The sequence below is a fragment of the Carcharodon carcharias genome, chromosome 10 (genome assembly GCF_017639515.1).
Source record: "Carcharodon carcharias isolate sCarCar2 chromosome 10, sCarCar2.pri, whole genome shotgun sequence".
Lineage (NCBI taxonomy): Eukaryota > Metazoa > Chordata > Chondrichthyes > Lamniformes > Lamnidae > Carcharodon > Carcharodon carcharias.
Window position 1 is genome coordinate 59,791,786 of NC_054476.1, and position 27,547 is coordinate 59,819,332.

The 27,547-nt window shown below is 44.3% G+C and overlaps 1 protein-coding gene across 13 annotated transcripts in view; it reads right to left on the reverse strand.

Moving 5' to 3' along the window:
- Nucleotides 1–27,547, reverse strand: part of dagla (diacylglycerol lipase, alpha) — a 485,025-nt gene that overhangs the window by 92,913 nt on the left and 364,565 nt on the right. For all 13 annotated transcript variants that reach the window (XR_005944203.1, XM_041197351.1, XM_041197355.1 and 10 more), the window contains 5 exons: nucleotides 22,440–22,564; nucleotides 11,332–11,488; nucleotides 8,914–8,997; nucleotides 7,672–7,749; nucleotides 3,611–3,691 (listed from right to left, as the gene is read on the reverse strand). Coding sequence is in view for 12 of the 13 variants with exons in the window: in XM_041197351.1 (XP_041053285.1) it covers nucleotides 3,611–3,691; nucleotides 7,672–7,749; nucleotides 8,914–8,997; nucleotides 11,332–11,488; nucleotides 22,440–22,564 (525 nt within the window). In the remaining variant the exon portion in view is untranslated. The remainder of the gene's footprint in view (nucleotides 1–3,610; nucleotides 3,692–7,671; nucleotides 7,750–8,913; nucleotides 8,998–11,331; nucleotides 11,489–22,439; nucleotides 22,565–27,547) is intronic.

Here is a 27,547-nt window from a genome sequence, read left to right on the forward strand (position 1 = left end):
TCCTCTACTTCTCTCTCTTTCTTTAAAGCCCTCCTTAAACCTACCTCTTTAATCAAGCTTTTGGTTATTTGTCCTAATATCCATCTGATTTGTTGTCAAATTTTGTTTGCTAACACTTGGTGCCTTGGTACTTTTTATTACATTTAAATCTCTGTAATGAATGATGCTGAGTTTTTGTTAAAAGTTTAGCACAAATGTTAAATGCAGTAATCCTTAGCAGTGCAATTTGCTTTAATAACTTTATGAAGCAGCATTTGTGTTACAGATTGCAATAATGTTACAGATAGCAACTCACAAGATTTAGATGCTGTGTTGTGTGATAGTACGCTGTGAATGGATACAAAAAGAAAATGACAGCACTAACAACCAGTGTCAGCAGCTATTTGCCTCTGGTACCTTGCCCACGGAGGTAAAGAACAAAATCACCTTGCAAGGTGTTGTTCTCTGCTTATAGGGGTAACAGTCATATAACAGCCCTGTGACCAAAAGCAATAGTGTTAAAACTAAGCAAACTTAGATTTATATAGCATCCCTCTTGTCCTCAGATACCATGAATCATTTCACAGCCAATTAATAAATATATTTACTATTGCTATGTAGACAAGCCTGGCAGCTAACTTGCACAAATCAGTCCCCACAAACAAAGACAATGTATCCCTAACTAATCTATTTTGGTTGAGGGAGGAATGTTGGCCAGGGTACAGAGAGTTTCCTTTCTGAATATTTGCCAGTGGGTCTCTTGTATCCACTAGAATTGACAGACAAGACCTTGAGTTAGCATCCCATTTGAAAGCCAGGATGCAATCAGGATTTAAAATATCTAGTCTTTTAAATAACATTCTTGAAGATAGATATTTCTCTTTCTCCAACTAAAGCTGTTTACAGGATTTCCCTAACCCAGAGGATAATGTTCATTAAAATTTGGTCAGCAAAGAAACATCAATTACCATTGCCCATCTTGATCGGCCTCCTCTCTGCAGTTCAACTCAGGAATGAAGAGCTGCTCATGACCCTGTTTGTTTGAAAAACAGCACGTACCACAAGATCTACATAAAGGATTTGTATGAAGATGATCATTTAGTTCAGTTGATTGCATCCTTCGAGATTTCTCTGTTTAAAATCTTCAAATGAAAGATGCCATTTCCGATTATGCAGCACACCTCAATACTGCACTGGAGCGCTAGGCTAGAATATATGTTCAAATTTTGATGCAGGGTTCAAAGCCACTGATTTTTCACTCCATAGTAAGAATTAGGAAAAGCACTTGCATTGTCGGCGCTGCGGGCTGACAAGAGCCCAAGTCCTGATGGACTTCATCCTAGGGTCTTAAAAGAAGCGTCTAGTGAGATCGTTGATGCATTGGTTTTAATTTTCCAAAACTCCCTAGACTCGGGGAAGGCCCCATTAGATTGGAAGATAGCAAATGTAACTCCATTATTCAAAAAGGGAGGGAGACAGAAAGTGGTAAACTACAGGCCAGTTAGCTTAACATCTGTCATAGGGAAAATGCTAGAAGCTATTATTAAGGAAGTTACAGCAGAGCACTTGGATAAGCTCAAGGCCATCAGGCAGAGTCAACATGGTCTTGTGGAAGAGAAATCATGTTTAACCTACTTATAGGAGCTCTTTGAGGAAGTAACATGTGCTGTGGATAAGGGGAAATCGGTAGATGTACTGTACTTAATTTCCAGAAGGCACTTGATAAAGTGCCACATGAAAGGTTATTGCTGAAAATAAAAGCTCATGGTATAGGGGGTAACATATTGGCATGGATAGAAGATTGGCTGGCGAACAGGAAGCAGAGAGTTGGCATAAATGGGTCTTTTTCAGGTTGGCAAGATGTAATGAGTCCTGTGCCACAGGAATCAGTGCTGGTGCCTCAACTGTTTACAATTTATATAAATGAGTTAGATGAAGGGATTGAAAGGACGTTTGCCAAATTTGCTGATGACACAAGGATAGGTAGGAAAGTAAGTTGTGAAGAGGACATAAGGATATAGATAGGTTAAGTGAGTGGGCAAAGATCTGGCAAATAGAGTATAATGTGGCAAAATGTGAAAATGCCCATTTTGGCAGGTATAATAAAAGAGAAGCATATTATCTAAATGGTGAGAGATTGCAGAGTTCTGAGGTGCAGAGAAATTGGGTTGTCCTAATGCATGAATCACAAAAGGCTAGTATGCAAGTACAGCAAGTAATTAGGAAGGCTAAGTTCAGAGAAGGTTTATTAGACTAATAACTGGAATGGATGGGTTGTCTTATGAGGAAAGGTTGGACAGACTAGGCTTGTATCTGTTGGAGTTTAGAACAGTAAGAGGCGACTTGATTGAAACATATAAGATCCTGAGGGGTCTTGACAGGGTAGATGTGGAGAGGATGTTTCCTCTTGTGGAAAAATCTAGAACTAGGGGGTCCCTGTTTAAAAATAGTGAGTCACCCATTAAAACAGAGATGAGGCGAAATTTTTTCACTCATTGGTTTATAAGTCTTTGAAACTCTCTTCCAGAAAAAGGTGGTGGAAGCAGAGTCTTTGAGTATTTTTAAGACAGAGGTGGATAGGGTCTTGGTAAGCAAAGGGGTGCGAGGTTATCAGGGAAAGGTGGGATGCAGGTTTCAGGTTACTGTCAGATCAGCCATGATCTTATTAAATGGTGAAGCAGGCTCCAGATGTTGAATGGCCTACTCCTGCTCCTTGTTTGTATGCTCGTATGTTCATCCGTATGTTCGCATATTTTTATTTATAATCAGGTCTCTCAATAGCATCTCAAAATACAATTTATGATAAATATTTGAGTTTTATTAAGCGAACATACATAGCAGGTTACCTGAAATATCAATATTAATACACTTTTTGTAGTAGGCAGGAATGCTGGCCAGGACACTAGGAGAACTCCTTGCTTTTCTAGTATTGCAGTGGGATATTTAGCAACCAATTCAACAGACAGAGACTTGAATTAATGTCTGATCCAAAAAACAGTACAAATTCAGTACATTTCAGTCCTGAACTGGAAAGTCAGCCTACATTATGAGCACAGATCATTTTGTGAGCCTTGAACTCACAACCTTCTGAGTTTGCTACCAAAGGAACTGAGCAGGCACCAATGCACAAGTTAAGCGATTAACAATTATCAACAGAACAGCAAATCACAACTGCTATATTTCCATATGTTTTAGACTTCATTTAGTCCCTGACATTACAAGAAAAGTACACATGTTTAGAGGTGCACAGAAGCAATTTGTCAAAAAGTTGATCAGGAGCTGGGACTCCTGTGTTAAAAAGCACAGAGATTCCTGCAGATTGCAACTGCAGCAAAGTAATAAAAACATAGCCCACAAAGTTAGTTAGCATGAATTGTTATTTAAAAATAAATCAACAGACCTTGCATCAAAAAATATTGGAACTACATAGCAGGGCACTCACCATCCAATCTCAAAAGGAGGAAGGGTTAATATTTTGTGTGGGTGTCCTTCATCAGAACTGATGTCAATAGAAACAAATTGGCAACCCAGCTTTCCTCTTTTGGATAATTACATGTTGCTTTTATTTCAGAACAACAGCATTCATTAAGGTTGTTTCTTATTATATTTTACAAGATTAGTTGTACCATACCAGGTCTCGGCCAAAGGCTTGAGAGAGAATCATCTCCTGTTCTAATTTCTTTTTGATGTATTCTGCAGATAGAACCATGCCCTGGAAAGGGATCAGAATACATGCTCAATAAATTGCAAAACCAAGTTATAGAGGTAATAGCATGCTTGATATTCCATTTAGTTTATAACAATAAAAGTAAGTAAAGGAATAAAAACTGAATGAAGAGTTAAAAGCTACTTCTAACCTGGACTTCACAACTTAAATGTTTCAATTTTACCATCATCAGCTTTCTCATAGTATATTCTGACCACTGGTTCTCAATGCTTGAGGGTAGTGAGCAAGAACCTGACATTCTAGAACATGACCAGCAAAGGAATTGCTTCACAATATGTAGCAGGATCTGCCTCAAGTGAGATGGAAGAGCTGGTTGGACAGATCCTGCCTACCAACTGACCAGACAATAGCACTAAAGGCGATTCTTAAAAAAGCATTTTTTTTGAAGGAGGAAGGATGATGATGTGGCTGAATGAAGTTACATGGAAATAATAGATGCTGGATAATCAAATCTGACAAAACATAGTTATAATGGGCAAGGCTCTGACTCTATGCTTAGCTACCAACAAATGTTGTACAAGATACAGTATGTGTACTTGGCATTAAGATTAAATATGTAAACTTATTTTGTATAGGGTCCTGCAATCAGCTTTGTTCATATGAGGTACTGTACCAAAGAAGAGCTGAACAATGATATATCAACATTTTGCTACACTCACATCCTTTCTGATCAACTAGATATGTAAGGTATATCTACTTCTCCTTACAGTCATTTTCAGCAACTGAGTAAACGAGTTAATACGCTGTAGATGTAACCTACATCTGTTAAGCTTCAGAAAGTAAACATCCTTTCATATCACAGATGAAAGTTTGCATATAATGGGCAGTATGTAGACTTGTGCCTAGTGCCAGGAAATCTTATTTAGTTACATGAAGATTTTTTAAAAATTCAATCAGGAAATTTCTTTTAAACATTTCACCTTTTGTCTTTGTTCTCCATGGAGATGACAGAATAGTAACCAATTGCATACTGACACCTGCTGGAAATGTTGTATACAAAAATTCCACACGCCAGCAAAAACTGTAGTGACACAAGAGACTGAGCCCTGAAGCCTGCACTAAGCGCATCAAGCTGTCCCCATTTTAAAGAATTTTTATATTTACATTTTTGTTTGTTTTTATATTTCTGAAGAGTGTCCATGATTTCCTACACTCCAAGTTTCTTATTGGCACTTTGGACTTCTTTGTGTGACGGGAAGACCTAGAGAGCAAATTCATGGAACTAGTTCCCAGCATTTATTTGGCTTTAACCCAAACCAGATTCACAGATATATAACTTTACCAGTAATGTGCTCTTCCCCAATTCACTGCTACCCTGATCATTTCAGTGGGCTGAATTTTACAGTCTGTTGTGGCAGGGACGAGACCGTAAAATGCAGTGAGCCATTCAAAACTCCATTAACTTTGGCGGGACTATAAAATCCCACTGGTGTAAAATTCCACCCGATGTCTTCAATAGCATCCTTAAACTAGAGGATAACAGCAAACTGCAAATATGTGGCACTGTCTCTATTGACTACCCTCCTTACACAAAGGTTACTTGTGTGTGAGTGCACGTGACCTTTTAATGGTTTTCAATACCATCAGTTGTCACTACATCAGGTTGTTCTGTAACAAAAGTGAAACAAATTTAAAGATTATAGAGAAAGGTACAAAGTGAATGGATCTTTCGGAGGTCCAATGAGTGAATGGTCCACTTCTATACCGTTAAATTCTATCATTTCTTAAGGAGGTGGTGGGAGAGGCATATGCATACAAATAACTGCACTCTAGTGCTTAATGAGTTCAAATAATGCAGAATAGCAATAAATTATGTTAAAAAAAACTCTTGCAAGGCAATCATCTGTCTTACTTTTTTTATTTGTTCATGGGATGTGGGCTTCACTGGTTAGGCCAGCATTTATTACCCATCCCTAATTGGCCTTGAGAAGATGTTGGTGAGCTGTCTTCTGGAACTGCTGCAGTCCATGTGCTGGGTCATTAGAGAGGACATTTAACCACATTGCTGTCTGGAATCACAGGTAAGGGCAGCAGGTTTCCTTCCCTAAATGACATTAGTGAATCAGATGGGTTTTCATTTCATGGTTATCGTTAATGGGACTTGCTTTTAATAACAGATTTATTCATTGAATTTAAATTCCAACAGCTGCTGTGGTGGAATTTGAACCCGTGTCCCCACAGCCTTAGTCCGGGCCTCTGGATTATGAGTCCAATGACATTACCACTGTACCACTGCCTCCCCCAGCTACTGTAACCGAACCTGTGACAGATCCACATATACATAGTGCAAACTGTTGCCCGATTTCTCAAATCACAAACAAAGCCTCTATCTCTATACAGCAGTTGTAATTCCTCACTGGTAACACATTTTAACTGATGATCTGAAATGGTTGTCTTTTTCTACCACAGCCACAGCTTAGTGAAAAGGAAAAATTAAAATTAAAAGATAATGAAATTCAAATAGAGGATTAATAAAATGAAATAAAGTATATATTAATAGGAAGCTTAAGTAAAATGGAGATATATAAATAAAGTGAAAACAAGATAAAAGAAAACTGGCACTGTATGAAAATTTAAGAAAGCCAGGTAAAATTACCTAGATCTAAAGGAACACTGCAAACAAATGGTGATAAATGTTTGGAACATTCTGTCAGGTATAACTGAGTTTTAATATCTGACCCTTAATCTTGTTAATGAAATAAGTAACTCCAGACAGCAACTTTAGGGCAATTAAAGTGCAACTAGATGATGGACCGGAAGAGTTGGAATATGAGAGTATCAATGATGAACAAAATGGCTTCTTCTCAAAGTTGCATTTTCTTTATCAAGCATCTTTCAGTATAAAAGTGTAGCAATAATCATTCACTGTTATAAATCAAGTTTATTTTGAGTCAATGGCTTCCCCTCAATCACTTGATTAACGCTCCCTGAAGATACTATAGAAAAATGCATATATAGTTTATAATATCTGACTTGGGAATGCAAAACATTTGGTTTCTGAAATGGAAAATGCTCCATTCCTTAACTTGATGTGCACTGAATTCACAATTTTTGTGAAAAAAAGCTAATCTCTCTTTGGCGCTGGATGATATACTGCTTTACAAAGGCAGGAATGTTATCATGTAACTTCCATGGCCGGGGCAGAATTTAGCCCTCGATGGGCGAGCAGGCCCCGCTGCCAAAATGGGGCCTGCTACCATTTTGAGTGGGCAGGCCAATTAAGGCCCGCCCGGTGGCCTGCCGGACAGGAAGCACTATGCGCTTTCTGTGCAGGGGTGGGGGGGTGGTGGTGGGGAGGGAATCGCCAATTTTCAAAGTGCATGCGCGCAAAAGAGCGCACTGGTCCCTGAGGCAAAGTCCTGTCTCAGGGAGATTAGTGACAGGTAAGTAAAGTCTAAAAGTAGAAAAATATTAAAATTATTAACACATCCCCCTCATGTGACAATGTCACACGAGATGCGACATGTTAATAATAAACACTAAAAATTTATTACATTTTTTAAAAACGGACATGAAACTTCATCCCGCCAGTGGATGAAGTTTCATGAATAATCTGGAGCCCGCTGGGGCTCCTGGCCTGCCCGCCAGTCTTAAGCTTGGATGGGCAATGTTTTTAACAAGGTTAATTAGCCTGTCAATGGCCTTAATTTCCCATTGACAGGTTGGCGGGCGGATAGCTGATTTTGCTGCCCGCCCGCCTTCCTGAAGATTTAAATGGACCGGGACGATGTCGGGGGTTCCTTCTGACGTCATTCCGTGCCATTTTCCCCTTGGTGAGAGGGCCCCGCCCCCAAATTGCAGAGTGATTCCTATTTTCTGTGCCTCTGTATAGGGAAGGAAGTTATATTCCTTGTTTAAGTAACAAAATAAAGGGCCAGAAATTAAAACTCAACAATTAACAGTTCTGAAATACTTCCTACAGCACCATAATTATTCCAACTGAATACAGCAAAAATTCCAGTTACCTTGTGGCCAAGCCAAGTCCCATGATGACCCTCTACTGGCAATCGTTCAGCATCTCCAGTCAGATCAGTCAAGGCATCCTGTTGGTGGGATTAAAGCAGATTAAAATGAATACAAGCCTTTTTTTGGTTGCGAGTCACTGGTTTCCTTTCTCCCACTACCTTTCCCCTCTTCTTCCTGAATTATGGTTCCACTGTTGCAGGCAGACATCTATTACCATAAATAAAGAGTGGTTCTATGGGTATCAGCCCAGACAGTATAACTCAACAGGCCACTCAACCACAGCCAACATTGATTCTGTTCTCACCTGGATGAAAGAACTGTTTTGGACACTAGATGTAGCTAAACTATGAACAATGCATTTACAATATAGCTATACATTTGAAACAGAGCAATTATATTTTCTCTTCTTGTCCATCCCTATCCTATATCCATATTCATGCAATTACTACTAAGAGTCACTGGTTAGCAATCAGTAGTGAGAACATTTGGTCTTAGGCTACTGCAATGAAGCAGTCTGTGTCTGCATGCAACAAGATCAGGATAACATTTGGGCTTGGGCTGTTAAGTGACAAGAAGCATTTCTGCCACAGGAGTGTCAAGTAATAACTACCTTCAATGAGACAGTCTAACCACCTACCCTTGAGATTCGATGAGTTAACATTTCTGAATCTCCTATCAGCATCCAGGGGGTCACATTAACCAGAAACTGAACTGCACCTGCCACATAAATACTGGGGCTACAAGAGCAGGTCAGAGGCTGGGAATTCTGTGGCAAGTAACTTACCTCTGACTCCCCAAAGATTGCCCATCATCTACAAGGCAAAAGTCAGGAATGTGATGGAATACTCTCCACTGGCCTGGAAGAATAAAGGTCTAACAACACTCAAGAAGCTTGATACTATCCAGAACAAAGCAGCCTGCTTGATTGGCACCCATCCAACACCTTAAACATTATTCCCTCCATCATCAATGCACCATGGTTTCATTGTGTACCATCCATAAGATGCACTGTACAACTTGCCAAGGCTCCTTCGACTGTATCTTCCAAGCCCATCCTCTTGCTCTCTGTCACCTAGAAAGACAAGGGCAGCAGGCCCTTGGGGCCACCACCAGCTGCAAGTCTTTCCTGCAGCTTGTATCTTATTATAAAACCTCGTTGCATGGACACAGGGCTTTCTGAATCATGCAGAATTCTGGGCTCTTTTCTCCATGCAGAATGCCGAATGCTTATAATACCTCACCTTTGGTGAAAGAGTCCCCCGAATACTGATCACCACCTTCTTTTTCGTATGATCCACAGCAACGTAGAAAGGTGTTTCGAAAACCTAGGGGAAAAAAAGTCAAACTACTTAAATTCATACAAAACTGATGAACACAGGCTTTATTACAAAGTGAAATTTGAAGGAGCTGAAATAGTCTCCCAAGAGGCTGAGTTAGGCAACAGCTGGTTGACATTTCGCACATATTTTGATTTTAAATTTCAATGCTTCAGTAATTGGTTCATTCCATGATAGAAAAAAACAGTCTGCATTGAACACATTGGGTTAAAACTATGTTACAACCAAGGTCACTGCTCCTCTGAAATGTCCTTTCTGAGAAGCAAATATACCATCCTACATGGTTTTGCACCTTCCCACGTCTTAATTATGTTAAAATGAAGAATCTTCATACACGATCCTGCTCTAATTCAGGCTTTCAGTTTAGCCCAATAATAACACCCTTGCCTCTGAGCCACAAGTTCAACAGTTCAAGCCCAACACCAAAGCTTTGAGTTTAATCTAATCTGACACTTCAGAGCAGGAGTGCTGCATTGCCAGAGTAAGCATCTTTTGAATGATGCATTAATCTGAGGCTCAATCTGCCTGCATAGCTGGATGTATAAGATCCCCTGACACTTTTTGAAGAGCAGCAGGGAGTTCTCCTGGTGTCTTGGCCAACACTTATCCCTTAATCAACCTCTCTAAAAACTGAGTGACTAGTTGTTTATATAATTGCTGTTTGTCAGACCTTGCTGTGTATAAATTGACTGCCACATTTGCCCACATAACAGTGACCACATTTCTGAAGGAACTCATAGGTTGTATAGCGTTTTGGAATGTCCCATAGAAGTAAAGGGCACTATACAAATGCAAGCTCTTGTTTTCTTTCCTCAGGTCTCAAAACAATGGAATTTTCACCTCCAGGAATAATTTTTTCTCCCTGGATACACACTTGTCAAATAATTTAAGTTTCCTGATACACCTTGCCTTCCCCTTTTCCTCTTTCAAACTTTCCTGGTGTTCTGCATTATGGGCCTTTCATCTTGGTTCCTCAGTAAGACAAAAACATAAATGTAATTCAACAAAATTCTGTTGTACCCAATTCCTCCCGCCTACTCCACCAGATTTTGAAAGTAAACTGGGTGCTTTGGAGAAGAAAAATCAGGTATGCTGATGTCCTGTGGGCTCCCCACCAATCAACAGCAATTCTGGGATTTTCCACCTGAAGTGACATGCTTTCACCCAAAAATGGGCAAGCATATTATAATATGAAGCAAATATCATGTAATTTACACCATAACATTGCTGGGCAGCAGGAACCCCAGGTGCATGGTTAGCAGTTCTACAGGCAACGGTTAGGAGTTCAATTTATTTTAAAGGTTGAGCAAGAGTGTTAAGTTGCACCAGGCAAAGGGAGAAATTAAAATTTTGAATTGGAGTTTCAATCACCAGCTAGTCATGCTATATGACAGCAATTCTCCTCCCTACCTGAGGCAGATGCCTTGACAAGCTGCAAATACTCCTGGTGGAAGCACAAATTTGCCAGTGTAATAGATGCAGGCGGAAATCCCTGCTCTGCTGAAGATCTGCTGTCATTGTAACAAACAAGTTTCTTTTGGGGTGGTGGGGAGGGGGGCTGGTGGGTGATGGTGGCATATGACCAGTACATGGTTAATTTATTTTTAGTAAATCACGACAACATATAATACACTTTGAAATTTAAATATTTAAATAAATAGTACTAATTAGAACAAAAAACATAGCAAAATTATAATTTCCATCTATTTAACTGATGTGAAATCTTGCTTGGGGGGCGCTGTATGGTTTGAAGGACAGTAAACCAGCAAAATCAAAGAAAAGTATGAATGCACAACAAGACTGTATTAATCAACATTTGTCTGAGAATGGTTGCTTCTAGCTAACATATAACCTCAAGAGTGCTGCGTAATTTGTTGACCACTCAACCATTAATCTTTGTAGTATCAGAACCTTTTGACTGTGTCACAGACAAGAGACACATACCCAAATCCCCTGCTGTGCTGTATAAGAAACAAACATGAACCTTGACTCAGTGGTGGCATTCACACCTCCGAGTTAGAAGGTTGTGAGGTGAAGCCTCATTCCAGTGGTGTGTGTGTGTGTGTGTGTGTGTGTGTGTGTGGCGGAGTGGGGGTGGGGGGGGGGGCGGGTTCTTGAGCACACAAACTAGGTCGCACTCCAGTGGAATACTGAGAAAATCATACACTTTGAAGTTGCTGCCTTTCAGATGAGATATTAAACCGAGACTCTGTCTGCCCTGTCAAGTGGATATAAAAGAGCCCACAGAATTTTTTGAAGAAAATCAGGGGCGATCCCCCTGTTGTACTAGACAACATTAACAATTACAACTAAGCAACATACCGCATCATGGCACGAAGTATATACGATATCTACTAAATAAAAATTTTCATCCAGAAAGTGACGTTTGATGGCAATGACGTTACAGTTGCAACAGTTGTCTTCCTCAACTGTCACACTTGGAGCATACCTGGGCCGAGGGAGGCAAAAGCAGCAACATCTGGAAAATGGAACAAAATGATGAGCTTAAAGTACTGAATTAATTATATAATTCTTGCTTTTCAGTTCACTGAAGTCAACTGGAGTGCCATATGCAGGTTCCACACATGCTATTAAAGTGACAGAACAGAATGCTGTTCAGCATTGACTGAACACAGCTGCTTGCTGTTGATCAAAACTCTATTCCAATGGTGCATACCTCAGAACAGGCCTGCTCAAAGCCCACCCAAGCTAACAGTAGTGTGACCACCTATATGTTTCAGACCAGACAGCTCAGCTTTAGAATTGTTGCCCCCATGGTTTTGGAGAATTAAAAGCAGACAGTATCCAATTTCTAACTGCTGCACTATCAAAAATAGCGGCTCACTTTCACCCACAGGCCTATTTAGTGCACACATCTAACTGGTTTTGTGCATACATGCACACAACTTTTTCAAACTGCATATCCATCTGATGTTATATTAAAGAAAAGTTTGCCAATCTACTTAACAATGCATATTTGTTCATTTACAGATCCGATACCATGGCCAGAATTTTCCGGCTGACGTGCAGGTGGTGGAGTCTGCACATCAGCGCTTAAAATGTCGTGCGGGCGTGCTGACGTCAGCGCGCAGCATCGCGATATTTCGGTCGGCGGATGTGCTCAGAAGTGGAGCGTTTGTCCACCATTAATTGAAGGCCTCATTAAGGCCCTGAACTTGCCAATTGTCCTGGATTTTGAGGGGCCTATGCGAACTTTGGGTGGGAGCACAGGCCCAACGGGCAGGCGGGTAGGAGATTTTTAAAGAAAACTCATGCAATGTCGGGATACGTGGACTCAGAGGGGTTGTCCATGTTTTACACAAAGTTTTAATTGCTGAAAGTGTTTAAAAGTTGCCTCTGTGATTGTTGGCAGTTCTCATCGATTTCCAAGAGCTTCTTGTGTAATGTGAAACCAGTCGGCAGACAGTAATCTTTCTCGGGCTTGCAGCTTTCCAGAGGCCTCCATTTAGCTTGGGAGTATGAGTTCTAACCTCTCCACTGGAGGCAGCTTCCCTGAGGAGGGAGGGAGGGAAAGAATAAGGAGGAGACCAGGACTGGACAATCAGCCTCCAGGGGAGCCACCTTTGGGAGGCTAGGCGCAGGCATAAGGGTGTAGGGCCAAGAGGTTGTCCAAGGTGCAAGAGGCCACAGAAGACGGCACTATCCTGCTGCCAGGGTATACAGACGGCGAAGCAGCTACCTCAATATGACTGAGGTGCAGTGCCGAAGGAGGCTCTGACTCTCAAGGGAGACAGTCAACTATATCTGTCAGATGATTGGCCCTGAGATCTCCCCTAACTGTGTGGGTGGACACCCCATGCTCACAGTTGCCCTCCACTTCTATACCTCTGGCTCCTTCCAGGGCTCGGTGGGTGATCTTAGCGGTGTCTCCCAATCAGCTGTCCACACTTGTGTCAAGCAGGTTACAGACGCTCTGTTCCGACAGGTATCCACCTTCATCCAGAACCAGAGGCTTCGCGGCTATTGCTGGCTTCCCCTGCATCAAGGGTGGTATAGACTGCACACATGTGGCCATGAAGGCACCAGCAGGTGAGCCCGGTGCCTTTGTCAACAGGAAGGGCTTCCACTCCATGAACGTGCAGATAGTGAGTGATCACAGGATGCAGATCTTACAAGTCTGTGCAAGGTACCCAGGCAGCTCCCACGACGCCTACATCCTCAGACATTCCCAGGTGCCGGGGCTCTTCAGTGCTCCGGCTCAGCTGGATGGTTGGCTGCTGGGTGACAAGGGCTATGCCTTCAGAAGGTGGCTCATGACGCCTCTCCGCCATCCAAGAATAGAAGCTGAGCAGCGGTACAATAGGAGCCAGGACACCACAAGGGCTGTGGTGGAGAGAACCAAGGGTCTTCTTAAGATGCGATTCATTGCATGGACCGCTCAGGGGCGCACTCCAGTACCCCACAGATCACATCTCTCTGATAGTGGTAGACTGCTGCGCCCTGCACAATCTTGCGCTGGAAAGGGGGGATGGAATTGACAATGAAGACCTTGATGTCCTGGATGAGGCTGCACATGATGAATCCAGCAGTGCCTCAGAGGATGAGGAAGCACAGGGCGATGACGAGGGGCACAACAATGACCCGCACTTACACCAAGGAGGCAGGGACACCCGGGACAATTTAATCCAAAGAACCTTCAGCTAGCTCCACACACATGGATCAGCAGGAACAGCATTGCCTGGCACTTCCACACATGGCACTTAGGTGCCACACCTTCCACCTGTTCAGCTGCAACTAAGGGCTTAGTACAGAAACATCAATGTCCACTCAAACACTTATGATAAATATGTGAAAAAGAAAAATGCACCACAAAACAAAAGACCCTCAGCCATGGTAACAAAGGTGGACTTTATTTTGTCCAAAAGCAAAGCAAACAACACTCCATTGCAATAAGAAAAATTTGGGTCCCTATTCTAAGGGCAACACAAAATCACCAGTGACATACCCAGGGAGTGTGTAAGATGCCTTATGCTTACCTTTTTGGGTGCTACATCTAGGTGCCGCCCCATCGCTCGGAGTGGCTAGAGAGACAGCCTGCTGACTCTGCTGTCCTATTGGCCTTGATGACCTTGGTGGGCGTCCTCTGGCGCGGGGAGCCTGTGATGGCTCTGCCTGGGAGGGAGTGGCCAGTTCCTGAACTGGCACCTCCCCAGTTGTCGCAGCCTCAACGGAAGAAACGTTGACTGGCAGAGGGTCGGAGAAGCTGCTACCCTAATCCGGAGAGGAGCTCGCAGCAATGACAGGCAGCTGCTACGCTGACGTGAGGTCCTTTTCAACCTCCCTGCTCACCACAGATGCAAGGGGACCAAGTGCCGACGCTTGGTGCCCACAACATCTCCCCCATTGGGAATGACCACCCGTGGCCAGTACCGCTGTGAGGGCTTGCAGGGCAGAGCGTATCCCAATCATTAAATGTTCCATTCGATTGAAGCCCCTCTCTATGAGAGTCACCAATCTTTCATTGGAGGAAGCCTGAAGCTCTGCCCTGAAGGTCAACCTTCACGTGCACTCTGCCTGGGCTCCTCCATCTCGGAGAACAACTGAAGCATTCCCTCATGCAATCCTGCCAGATGCAAACACACTTCCTGCTGCCTGACCTGCAGCTGTTGCACTGGGGACAACTCCACAGACATGTCATCAATGCCAGACTCAGCATGTGCTTCGTCCCCGTCAGCTCTCCGGCTGCTGGCGCCATCAGCACTCTCTGCCCCTACCATCTCCTGCACCGATTGTGATATGCCCTCTCCACTGTGACCCAGGGCACTAGCCGACGGTGAAGTCCCCACCGAGGTGTGTGTGTCTGCGCTGATGCCGGGCTGGCTGAAATGATGTGCCGCAAGTTGCACATGTTTGTCCTCAGGTATGGAGTGGGGCCTTTGGTGTCGAGGTGCGGGTCGCTCTGGTGGTGATGCTGAAATTAACAACAAGGACACTGCATCAGTTAGCGTACATTCAGTTCAACCTTTCATCCCTTTCCCACCCCAGCCTCATAAGTCGCTCACCCTTCAAGACCTTAAGGAGATGAACATTGGTGAGGTGGGAAAGAGTCAAGAGGAGTCCCAACCATTAAACGCAAATGCAGACAGGCTGGTCAGATGGCCTCAGGAATGCCACATGGCATGTTACCATAGGAGTGGGGAGAGCGCAGAGGGACCTGACCTGGATGCATTCTGGCCTGGATAGGTGCGGGGCTGAGGAAACATCGCAAACAGTTGCGACATTTGCCGTGGATCACAGGAGGTTGGAAGGTCACATTATTGACCTTCATTCCATTAGCAGGGGCATAGACTGGGTGGGTAGAAGGCAACGTTTCCCCTTGGAGCAGGTATGAGTAACATAGTGGCATTTATCTAAGTTGAGTGCCATGAGGTTCACAGCTGAGGTGCTGAGGACCTTTTGGACAAAGTAATGTGAGGCGCACTGGCTGAAAGGGTGCTGGAGGTCCCAAACCCCCTAAGATGCAATAGCTCTTTGGCTGTGCAGCAGCGATCCAATGGCATGTTAAACCATGGTGATAGTGGTCATAAATGGGATAAGGTGACTTTGGAAGGTGGTGGAGATGCGAATCCTCGAGGGGACAAGGGTCCCTTCTGTATGACCCACACGTCATAATGTCTCGGTCTGTGAATGAGCATTGTTTTAGCATTAATGATTGCAGCAACCATCAGTGGTTTGGATGGTGGGCAGACAGAGTGAATGGGATTGTGGACCTCAATTATCTGCCCGCCCGACCTCAGCCTCGCCGCTCCTGGCTGCCCTGGCCTCCTGCCCAGCTCCATGGCCTGTTCTTCAAAGGTTGTGAGGCGCTGGAGGAGGGCATGCCCACCTCCAGTCCTCTGGCGTTCCCGGGCATTGTGGTGACCTTTTGCCTGCAAAACAGAGAAGAGGATTTACTGGGGCTGTTCGCTCATGTACTCTGCACCCGCACGCCGCACCCCAAACACAGCGGCCCATCTGAGGCCTCCAGCGGCTTCTGTCCACTTTACTGGTGATCAGTCCCCAGAAGATAGTACGGCTGCTCCCAAACCCCTCCCGCAACGGCCACCTTGGACACATTCGGCGTCCATCACTTTGAATAGCACACGGGTCTTAGCGCCCATGGCATGGAAGCGCAACTAGGTATGGCGCCGATGCCAGCAGATGCAACTTGGCCACAACACCTTGAGGCACCCCTTGCACCATCTCATCACCATCAATATGACAGGAGTTGGAATTCTGAGTATGTGTCTAGGGGCCTCCCCTGCAGGTTGCCCCCAGACTACTCAAAAGCCACAAACACCAACATATGCTGCGGGGAGAACCCTTCTTCACCTCAACCACTAAGGCTGATGTAAGCATGGTTAGTACCCATTTACCCACCCAGCGTGTGCCAGATGCCCTATGCAGTGACGACAGCAAGACATGGTGGGGTGGCTCAAAGGCTAAAGCTGCCTTCTGGGTCAACTGGCCAAGACCGACATGGTACTCACCCGTCCAAAGTGCAGCAAATAATTGAATCTTTTTCTGCACTGAGTGCCAGTGCACCGCACATCATCATGGGCACTGACAGCGATACCCACCTCCTCCCATGCCTGGCTGGTGACATGGGGGGCCCTCCTCCTCCCATCCTCTGGATATAGCACATGCCGATGGAGAGACACCTCTGGGAAGAGGACACAGTCGCCCCCCTGCTGGCCTCTCCTGCAGCCTGCCCCCCTCCTCCTGCTCATGCTGCTGTCCAATTGGTCCTCCCTCCCTTTCTCCACGAGTGGCCATGGTGCACTGCTTCAAGTAGGCTGCCTGGGCACTCTTAGTGCAGGCTGCCGCCTCCCCATTGGAACCAGCAGTCTGAGGCCGCCCACCACCGCGACTATTTTCCCGCTCTCCACGGGAGTCGCTTACCCATGAGGCAGGCCTTAATTGGCCAGTCTGTGGAAAATGGCGGCGCGGCCCGTTTCTCCAGCGGCAATTGCCCGCCCGCCACGGACCCGCCCGACCAACAAATGGAAAATTCTGCCCATGTGTGCAGATACCTCCACACTCAATTATAATGCACCAAGACGTTTCAAATATACAGTTACTCCCAATCATCTTAAACATTCATCTTCATATTTCCTTGCATTAAGGTTATTTTTCACATGTGCAATAAAATGGTGATTTCCATAGTGCAATCTTTCCAGCATATTTTTAAACTCCAAAGTTATACAGCACTCTTTCCTACAGTACTTGGTCTATGTTCAGATATTACTTATTTCTGTGAGTGCTGTGGGATGCAACAAAAGGGATGTACTGATCAGCCATTCAGGATAAACATCTTAAATATGACTCCCTTACATTCTGTTTATTTTCATATTTTTAATTGTATTATTCTTACAAAGCTATCAAAATGTTTGTAGACGGATAGTAAGGGCAATCAAGTATTAAAAGAATCAGAGAGAGCAGTTAAGAGACAGGAAAAAAATGAAAAAGAGAGCAACAGGCAGAGGGAGAGGTTAAAGTCACAGAGAATGGTGTACACTAACACTGAAAGAGAGAAACACAAAACGGAATGTAGCAGCAAACATGGGAGCGCAACAGCAAAAGGAGAAAGAAAGAAAGAATGACAGCAATGGTGAAAGTAACATAGAAAGTAAGGTAAGAGAATCAGATAGAAGGACAATAAAAAAGGGGAAGAAGGAAATAAAAATAGGGAGAGAGAGATAGAAAAGCAGAGATTCACAATCATGGAGGCAGTAACAAATATGATGTAAAAGACAGAGTGGATAATGGGACTATTCAATGCAACAGTAAGGGTGGAATTGTCCCAGATTTGCACAAAGTGCGGTAGTGAATGGGAAAAAGGACGTTTTTACCCACTGGCTGCAATGGCGGGTTTTCGTGCAATGTTGTCCCATTCCCAGTACGTCCTGCCTCATTAATAATGCATTCCTGGGAAACACACCGGATCACTGGTGAGGCAGCCAATGATTCGCCTGCCCCACCATCACCACAGGCCTTCAGTAATCTGGGTGCCATATTTAAAGGATGCCTCTGCACAGAGCCAGCACTCTCTAAGAGGTTGGAAGCTGCTGCAAAGTCATGGCTGCCAAAGGGAGGAAACAAGCTGCCCCCAAATTGACGCCTCCCTCGGGTGCCTACCAGATGCAGTGGAGGCCTGCTGCGATGTCCTCTACCCCCGCTCCGGGCAAAGACCAACAAGCAAGGTGACAGCATGGGGACGCGGTGGCAGCAGTGGTCAGGGCCAATGCCCTGCAAAAGCAGACAGTCACCCAGCGCTGAAAAAGGATGAATGATCTCCCCCATTCCGCCAGAGTAAGTCACTCTTCTCATCAATCTTAACTCTCACACTCACAGGCCCATCAAACATCCACAGGGATCTCACTCGCTGACAGTTCAAGGGACATTAACATTCACTCTCTCACACACGCCTTCATCTACCCTGCGGATCATGTCCTCATCCCATCCTTTTCACCACTCATAGCCCACGCATGCTAGGCATCCTTTGCATCTGGCCTGGCAGGCGTCCTGCTGACACACTCTCCATGAGTCTTCATGCAGGTCAAGCTGGCACACAACAGAGAGTGTTCGCAGACTGTTGGACATCAAGGTTCTCAAAGACTTTGAAAATAGAGTCATCCAGCTGGCCAGCGACAATCTGGACCGTTCCTGTGCTGATGATGAGGCCGGTGGTACTCAACCAAGTGAGGGTCCAGCAGTGTAACATCTATCAGACAACCATGCTGTGAGTCAGTTCCCCTGTTCTGCTCCCCTGCCATGCGCTAATTATCACAGCCTCTTGCAATGGTGCCTAAACAGGTCTGGTGAAGCACTGCAATACAGTCCCCAGAGGGTGTCGCGCATCATTGTTGCTTGCTGCACACTCCACAACCTGGTGCTGCAACGGGAAGAGGACCTAGATGAGGAGGAGATGGAGGAGCTTCACGTACCCTCCGATGAAGAGGACATCAAAGGGGATGACGATGTTGAGGTCCTCAAAGGCGAGGATGCCGGCGATGAGGGCATTGCTCTGGCTAGATGAGGTGGGCATGCTGGGAAGGCCCTCATAGCCTCAAGATTTGTGGAGGATGATGATGAGATGCACTGGGGCCATTCCTGACATCCTTACCTTGTATCTGTGAATGTTTGGCTCCTGCTGATGCCAGTGCACATACCCTCAGGCTCATGTGATGGAAATGCAGCAGAGGCTGGATTCCAGGAGAATGATGACAACATGCAGTGAGGACACTTCATAGGTCTTCACATTGTCTCTGAGAGTGTCTAACTCCTGTCTGGCTGAGGACAGCTCACTTGCGCTTTGTGATCAAGGTCATATTATGGGGACACAGCCCGTAAAACTTTAAATGCACTTGATACTTTGTCAGTCTTCAACACCTGACCCCTTCAGGAGCACGGCATCACCGGTCATAGATGCTGAAGGGATGGGGAGCCAGCCCCACATCAAAGGTGCTGAGAGTGAATGGCGGAACTCTGTGACACCTGCCCACAACATTCTGGCAGCAATGACAGGCACCATCGAGGTGCATTCTTCACTAATGTGCCCAGTGAGCGTTAAGCTGGATCATTACTTTGGTCTGAAGGTTATACACTGCACAGGGAAGAGGCTTTGGCCTGAGACACCTGGCTTTATACTGTGCAGGAACCAAGGTTTCACATCTGAGTGACACAAACACTGCTCATCAGCGTACATACCCTCAGACTCATGTCATGGAGATGCAGTGGAGGCACCCTGCACCTGTGGAAAACCTGAGATGTGCATAAATCCCAGCACTCTTTCTTCCTGGCTTCCCTGATCCCTGGCAAAATGTACAAAGTTCTGTGCCTTCTCGAAGATGGCGTCTGTGACCTCCTGGATACACTTGTGCAAGGAAGTTCACCTGTGGAGCCCTGGAAGGAGTCAGTGGCTTAACAATTGAGCATCATAGTCACTTTCTGGCCACTGGCAGTTGATGCCCTCCACATCCCCGTGGCTCCAAATCCTGTAGCAGATGGCATATGTGACTGACCAGTTCCCTCGACATGCGCAGTCTTCGGCGACACTGGCTCTCGGTCATCTGCAGGAATGACAGGCACCTGGGGCTAGTGAGGTGCCTTCAAGCGGCAGCTCATTGTGGATTTTCAGCTGCATGTGCAGCAGGCCCTGCCGCCCCTTCAGCTCAAGGGAAGTACTCCTCCCTTTGCTGAGCCAGGCTCCTCCGCCACTCTCTTCTTCTTCTCTGGTCTCCTAAAGTCATGAAGCATACCGCTAGATCACCAGGCTCCATGATCCTGATGAACTCCTCCTCCTGCAGGTTCAAAGAGAGACGTATGGGTCTACAAAGAACCTCTCCTGGTTAAGCCTGAAGACCCCTTCACACATGCAGGGGAGTGCTGGCCACCACTTGGATGTTCAAAACCCCACCCACCTCCACCCCACTTTACTTGACCTATTGGCGGCAGCTTCGGCCATTGGACTGCATGCTGTGATCTCAGCTCAGGCGCAGACATTCTCCTAACCCACACTGCAAGGATGTGCTGTAAGCTTGAACCATAATGGATGCTAGTCAAACCTTAATAAAGACATTGCAAGGGGCTGTAAGCACCTCCACCAGTGCCTGTGCCATGGCCACCTTTTGCAAGGGGATTCTACAACTTGCCCAGTCAGCCAATTGCTCAGCTGCCCCCTAAAATGCACGTTAAATTGCAGTCTGCGCCCGAGGGGTGAAATGTTCCAGAGCATTTGGTGGCAATTTCATGCTTATGCATTGCTTGATGGGCAGAAAAGCATCAAAGGCCTGGCTACAAGCATGTCAATGGAACTGCAGCTGAACAGTCTCATCTGTAGAAGAATGCTCACTTTTGACAAGTTTTTCCAAGTGCATGGTCGCTTCCCCCACCCTCCCACCAACCTGACATGTGCTTGGGTATTTTCTTCAGTCCCTGCTGCCTTGCCTTGATCCCCCACCCACCCCCGCAGCCCCCACCCACCTCCTCCCTGATCTGACCCGCACTGCAGCCCTCACCCTCGCACCGCACTGAAAGCCAGCCATGAAAAAGCAACTTGCCTATGGCCCCAGTGAATGCATGGCACCTCTTCTTTGGTGTCCTATGGACGATGCCCATGAGTGCTGCGCTGTGCAAGGTTGTGTGCCCTCATCTCCAAGTTTCTTTCGAAGTTCAGGTCACCAAATGCACACCTGCTAAAGGCAGTCATGCAGCATGCCTTTCTGAAGTCACGCCAACGTGGGTGGTAAATTTGACGTTCGGAGATGATTCTGGTGAGCAGGGCTAATAATGAGGTGCAAATGTATAAAATGATATTTCTGGCGGGCAGTGGTGAGAAATGCGGCTTGCCATTGATGGGTAGACCAGATAATCATAAACTGGTTTCACTACGATGTAAAACCAATTTTTGGCCTTTACGTCCTATTGTTCTCACCCCCCCTCCGCCCACCAGCGCCAATGGGGCTGGAAAATTCTGGCCTAAGCAATATCACTAAAAAGGTCCCAGATAGAATTGATCTCTAAAAACGAGGGAATTTAGAATTTTTGCTAGGTGAGACTTCCAAAAGTACACTTCTCCTATTTATTAAATAGCATCTATGAACAAGGTGAGCAGTACAACTATCACTTAGAACTCTGTCAATGTAATTCTGAAAACGGCCACTGGAAGGTGCATTGGAGCTTCTGGGGAATGACTCTTGAACTTCCCTTCCTTGCAAAGAAATGCTTGGCAACTCAATTGAAAACCTAAATCCATCACTCTGTGGCATAATGGGTCCGTGCGTCATCTCATTACTGAGATGGTTACAGATTTTTGCCCTCCAGTTTATTCTCCTGTAGGTATTAACTCATGTTGAGATCGTTTCATGGGCACCAACCATTCTCCAAATGGTCAATCTTCAACTATGAGCCTCGAATGTGCCAGTGGAATTTTTGGTAGATTTAAAACAATTCTTATTCTCAGCCTATGTCCAACAACACACTCCCTAGCAGGAGCCACTAGATAGTGATCATACACTTGAAGTATTTCTGCTTCTTCTCCTTCCTATCCCAATTATCTGATCTCCTCTGTGTCCTCGGTAAGCAAATGGAATTTTCTTAACTGTTTATCAAACAAATCTCCAATTACAGTGAATCTGAGACAAGGATATCCTGTGGATTTCTACCCACTGGGAAACAAATAATGAACAATCACACTAATTTCATTTAGGACCCTTTTCAGAATGAGACAGCCAGAAAAAAAGCTTTATATGTGGGCTAAAAGTTGAAGGCAACCGAGCAAACACTTTGCTTCCATCTTTTTAAGTCAAAGAACAGTTATGCTTGCTACCTGAATAAACATGGAATAGTATAACAATCCAGAACCTGAAACACTGTATTTGAATTTATTGAATTGCTTTTACAACATTAAGGAAATAAATATTACTCACGAGCAGGAGCTGGCTAGTTTGCAGAGTCCACAGGTTGGGTTTCGCATCAAGTACAAGGGCCAGCCATAGGCAGCCAGTGCAAAGTGCATGTAGTAGCACACCTCCTTATACATGTGCATTTCTTGCTAAAAAAAAGAACAAAAATTACTTGCTCACCTATCTAAATGACTAAAAGGTTTTATTTACAAAGAATCTAATTGCAAAACTTTGCATGCACTTTCTAGCCGGTATTAGTAAAGACCTCCTATTTCATTACGAGTTCACAATCTTCTGTGACAGATCCAACCAATTTATTTTTCACCACATTAAATCTTTTCCCTACTCAGTAATGTATGTAAACCCTACTTCAAACATAAAACCTTTCCAAATATTTTGTCGTCATTTCTCAATGTGTGGAATATGGTTATCAGCACTTCACTTGCACATCAACTATTCCCTGGAAGGGACATAGGGCGGAATTGTCGCAGATTTGTACTAAGTGCGGTAGCGGGCGGGAAAAAAGTCGTTTTACCTGCCAGCCGCAATGGTGGTTCTCACATGTTGTCATCCCATTCCTGCCTCATTAATTATGCAGCCACAGGAAACGCACTATCTCTCTGGCGGGCGGCCTCCAATTTGCCTCATCACTTCCTCGTGCAAGGCACAATACACACTTCTCAATGCTTGCAGCCCAGAACTTCTCCGTGGACATGCCTTGCCAAAGCCAAGAAGAGTGCAGCCCCCCAATTTAGTGACCCACCCCTGCGACGTCTTCTCAATGTCTTGAAGGCCCACCGCAATGTCCTCTACCCCCGTCCTGACCACAGGAGGACCATCAGTCTCACCACTCCAGCTTGGGATGCGGTGGCAGAGGTGGTCAGTGCCAATGCTGCACACAAGAGGTCAGCCATCCAGTGCAGAAAAGGGGTGAATGCTTCATGCATGCTGCCAGGGTAAGGCAACCATCTTATCACCCTCTTATACTCAAAGTACATCACTGCTCACTCTCTCATACATAACTTCACATCTCCATCTGGCCTCATTGCCTCTGGATACTGCCTCCTCAGTCCTCGCCATCTTGAAGCCACTTGCACAGATCAACATTTGCCCCCACACACACTCGGGGTGCTCCCCTTCCCCCTCACCCTGCAGCCTCTTCCCTTACCTGAGGCCACTTCTCCCCCTTCCCCAAGCAAGCCCTAGCTCTGCAGCTGTTGAAAAGCCACCCCCACCTTATGGCTGGCCTGGTAGGTGTTGTGGTGCTGCCTTGTGCTGATGACCACGAGTGCTGCCCGAAGCAAGGTAGGCAAACAAACCTCGAAGTCCCGAGTGAAGTGCAGTTCATCAGGTGCATGTCTCTTATGTACAGTTGTGAAACATGTCGGTGTGATTGAGGTGCCCCGATGGTACAGCCTGGGGAGATGATTCCGGCCAGCAGGGCTTATAGTGAGATGCTGAAGTATTGAAATTAGGTTCCTGTGCGGTGGCGGGAAATTCAGCCCGCCATTGATGTGTGGAACAGACGATCACAAACTGGTTTCACGACGGTGTGAAACCGATTTTTGGCCTTCTCACCATAATGTCTACCTCACTACCTGCCATGATGCCTGACGCCAACGGGGCCAGAAAATTCCTACCATAATCTCATCTGGTTAGGTGATTCAATGTAATCAAATCAGAATTGCAGGTGATGAGATAAGCTAAACAGTGTTACGACTGGTCCCCGGGAAAGGTCTCCCAATTTGTTATGATCCCGGATGAGATACCAAAAATTGTTATACTTGCAGATGAGGAAGGATAAACTGACATCCCTTCTTTATTCAACCTCCTCAGTTGGTCACAACAAGGTTAATTTAAAAAGGATTCCTTTCCTCATTTATATCTTTTCCAAGTCCAAATGTATTTATGTTTTAGAGGGAGCAAATTTAACTAGGCTTTCTGGAGTTAAAGAAAGAATGAGATTATTAGTTACTAAAAACCCGAGAAAAAATAATAAAAGTGCAACATGCACACACACAGGTCAGAAATGAGAAGTTGAGTCCAAAAATAAAATTTAAAAAGGTATACGAATCAATCTTTGGCTTGTCCATGAGGAGTAGATGGCAAAACATTGTGAACGTTAAGTTGGGTGATCCTGGTAGAGCTGACTTTTTACAGTTGAGCAGTTGGTTTGGAGAGACTTGGTTCTGCAGGTTACCAGAAGGAGTTGTCTGGTTTCTTTTTGACTGTAGCTTTGCTGAGTTGAGATGCGCTTCCAGCAACAGAGAAAGATTTTTTTTACCTGCAAGCTGCAGGGGTGCCTTGTTGATGTTCACAGCGCATACTAGCATATCTGAACCAGAACACCAGAACTATAACACCAGAACTAGCACACACAGATCAGGTTTTCTGTTGGCTTTTTAACCCCATTTCTTGTGTATTCCTGGAAGGGAAAAACAAAACATGTCTTTCGCCCAGAATCTGCTTTCTTTTAACTCAGACCATTTCCACATTCTGAGATCAGTCTCCATTGTCCCTGCAACCACAGGAGTTTAGAGCTGTTTTTTGCATTGCATCTCTCCCTTTCAAGTGTCTCTGTCTGAAGTAGGCCTTGACACCTTTTAGGTGCGATATTTCGTTCTCTCTGGATTAACTGGTCAAGTGTAATCTACATAAGAATTTTCCAGCAAGTGGTTACTTCACATTCTCAGCCAGCTTTCGATTGTGGGTCTTTTTGTAAAACACATGTCTTCCTCAAAAAGTTCAATATGCCCGTAAGTAACTCAGGCTTTGATCCGCTGCCATGGCTACATCATGGTGAAGGGTCATACCTATAGCTTCATACATAGAAGCAAGCAGCATAAATTGATTCAAGAGATAATGAGCTGCATTGTTGACAGAGAAGGGATTAACAAATATAATGAGAAGGTTGACATATCCACCAGAAAGGGATGGCTAGGTGTGCCCAGTGTTTTTGTCCTGTTGCTAAAACGTACATTCTTATGACAGATGACCATTAAAACCTTGGGGTTATGTTGATTTGTAAACCATTTCCACTCTACCTTGCAAGTAATTAAAAAGGTGCATACGGGCAAGACATACACCAGCATTTAAAACTGGTAGAATAATAATGCAATTAAATCCAAGTATCCAACTAGTCCCATTTGATATGCAATTTCTGATCTGCTGTCCAGATGCAAATATGACACTGTGAGCAGTAGAAAAAAACGGAATGACTCCTCATATAATTTAAGTACATTAAAATTATTTGAAAAAGTGGCAAATACTTATGGTTAATTTCAAGGATGCAATTTTGTTTTCAGATTCAAATGATTATAAATCATAGTTGTTTCACGCGTCCATCTCTGAACACCTTGTCTACTAGACTACTTACTACCCAATTATCCATTATTGTTACAATTTCAGAAATTAGAATAATGGACATCTGAACTGTTGCAGAACAACCCATGCATTTATATAGCATCTTCAGGATAATGAAACAACCTTAAGCAAATCAAAGAGGTGTAAATAAACGCTGATCAGTGGGAGAGCAGCCATGCTGTTAATCAATGGCAAAGCAGCTGAAGATTTGATGATTGAAGGGCTTTGTTTTGCAGTGTGGTGCAGCGCAGTGGAGAGGCAGAGACAGGAAGAGCTAGAAGGGTGGTGGGCATATTTTACTGTTCCCTCAAAGCACATACATAATGTGGGTTATTCATGTCCAGAAACAAGATGTTTAACCTGTAATGTTTCAGATTCCTAATGGCACAAGAATTAATGCTTCATGATCAGAATGGTACCAGGGATGAGGGATCTGAGTTATGTGGAGAGGCTAGAGAAGCTTGGATTGTTTCCCTTAGAGCAGAGAAGGTTAAGGCCAGGTTTAATATAGGTGCTCAAAATTATTTGAAGGATTTTAATAGAGTATACAGGGAGGAACTGTTTTGATTGGCAGGATTGATAACCAGAGGCCACAGATTTGATATTTGGCAAAAGAGGTAGATGGGACAAAATATGACATGCTTTTATGTAGTGAATTGTTATGATCTGAAATGCACTGCCAGCAAGGATGGTGAAATCAAGCACAATAGTAACTCTCAAAAGGGAATTAGATATATAATAGAAAAATAAGAAATTGAAGAGCTACAGGAAGAGCAGGGAACTGGGACTAATTGGGTAAGTTCTTTCAGCAAGCTGGCACAGGCACAAAGCACTGAATGGCCTCCTTTCTCTGCTGTAGGATTCTACAATGACACAGGTTTATAAACAGATTGGATAGCTTTTAGCTCTTTGCTTTCTCTTCCAACAGAGGGCATTGCTTCATTGCAATTACAATGCTTGTCTGGCCTGCGATTCAGACTGTTCTCAATTTCAGGGGTACTTTGAATCCATCATTTTCCCATGGCGACCCAAGAAAGGATGCAATAAAAAGACATTTTGTTAACAGCAAAAGCTTTATTAAAACAAAGGATTCCCCAAGAGAAAAATCAACCCTCACATCACAACATCAGAGCAATGCAATTGGGAATTTATTGACTACATCACATTACATAACAGGGTTTGCATCAATAAGTAAAGGAGGACTGCCAGGAATCTAATACAGCAGTAATAATTCCAGATCATTTTAATGCAATGTCATTTTCACAAAAGAATGACAAGTGCTGTCAACTAACATCAGGAAAATGTTTAAACAAAAATTTACAACCATAATAAGATAGCCCAAAGCTCATACTGCTTAGGTTCACACATGAAGAGTCGCCATTTTGTTGAGGTATCTGAAAGTTGGTGGTACCAGTAGGACTGTACCCCAGCAAGGGGTGTGCATACCTTCAGGAAGGGAAGAGGGAAGAGGGAATAGGTGGGGGTGGGGGAAATAAAGTAACAAATTCTATTGCGTTCTAGCTTAATCCCTTATCCAAGTCATTGGTAGATATACTTGTAAAAATCAAAAATATAATTATCAGCTTTCTTTGGAACCTTCTTTTAGTTTTAAGTGGTGAATAACTTTGAAATAATAATTTAAATTGAAAATGTGCAAATCCATAACAATCTGTATTACCAAAATTCTAAAACAGAACAGCTAAAATATTAGATGCTTATAGAATATTTACTTCTTCAGTAAGCAATTTATGATTTCCCCCAGAGGGATT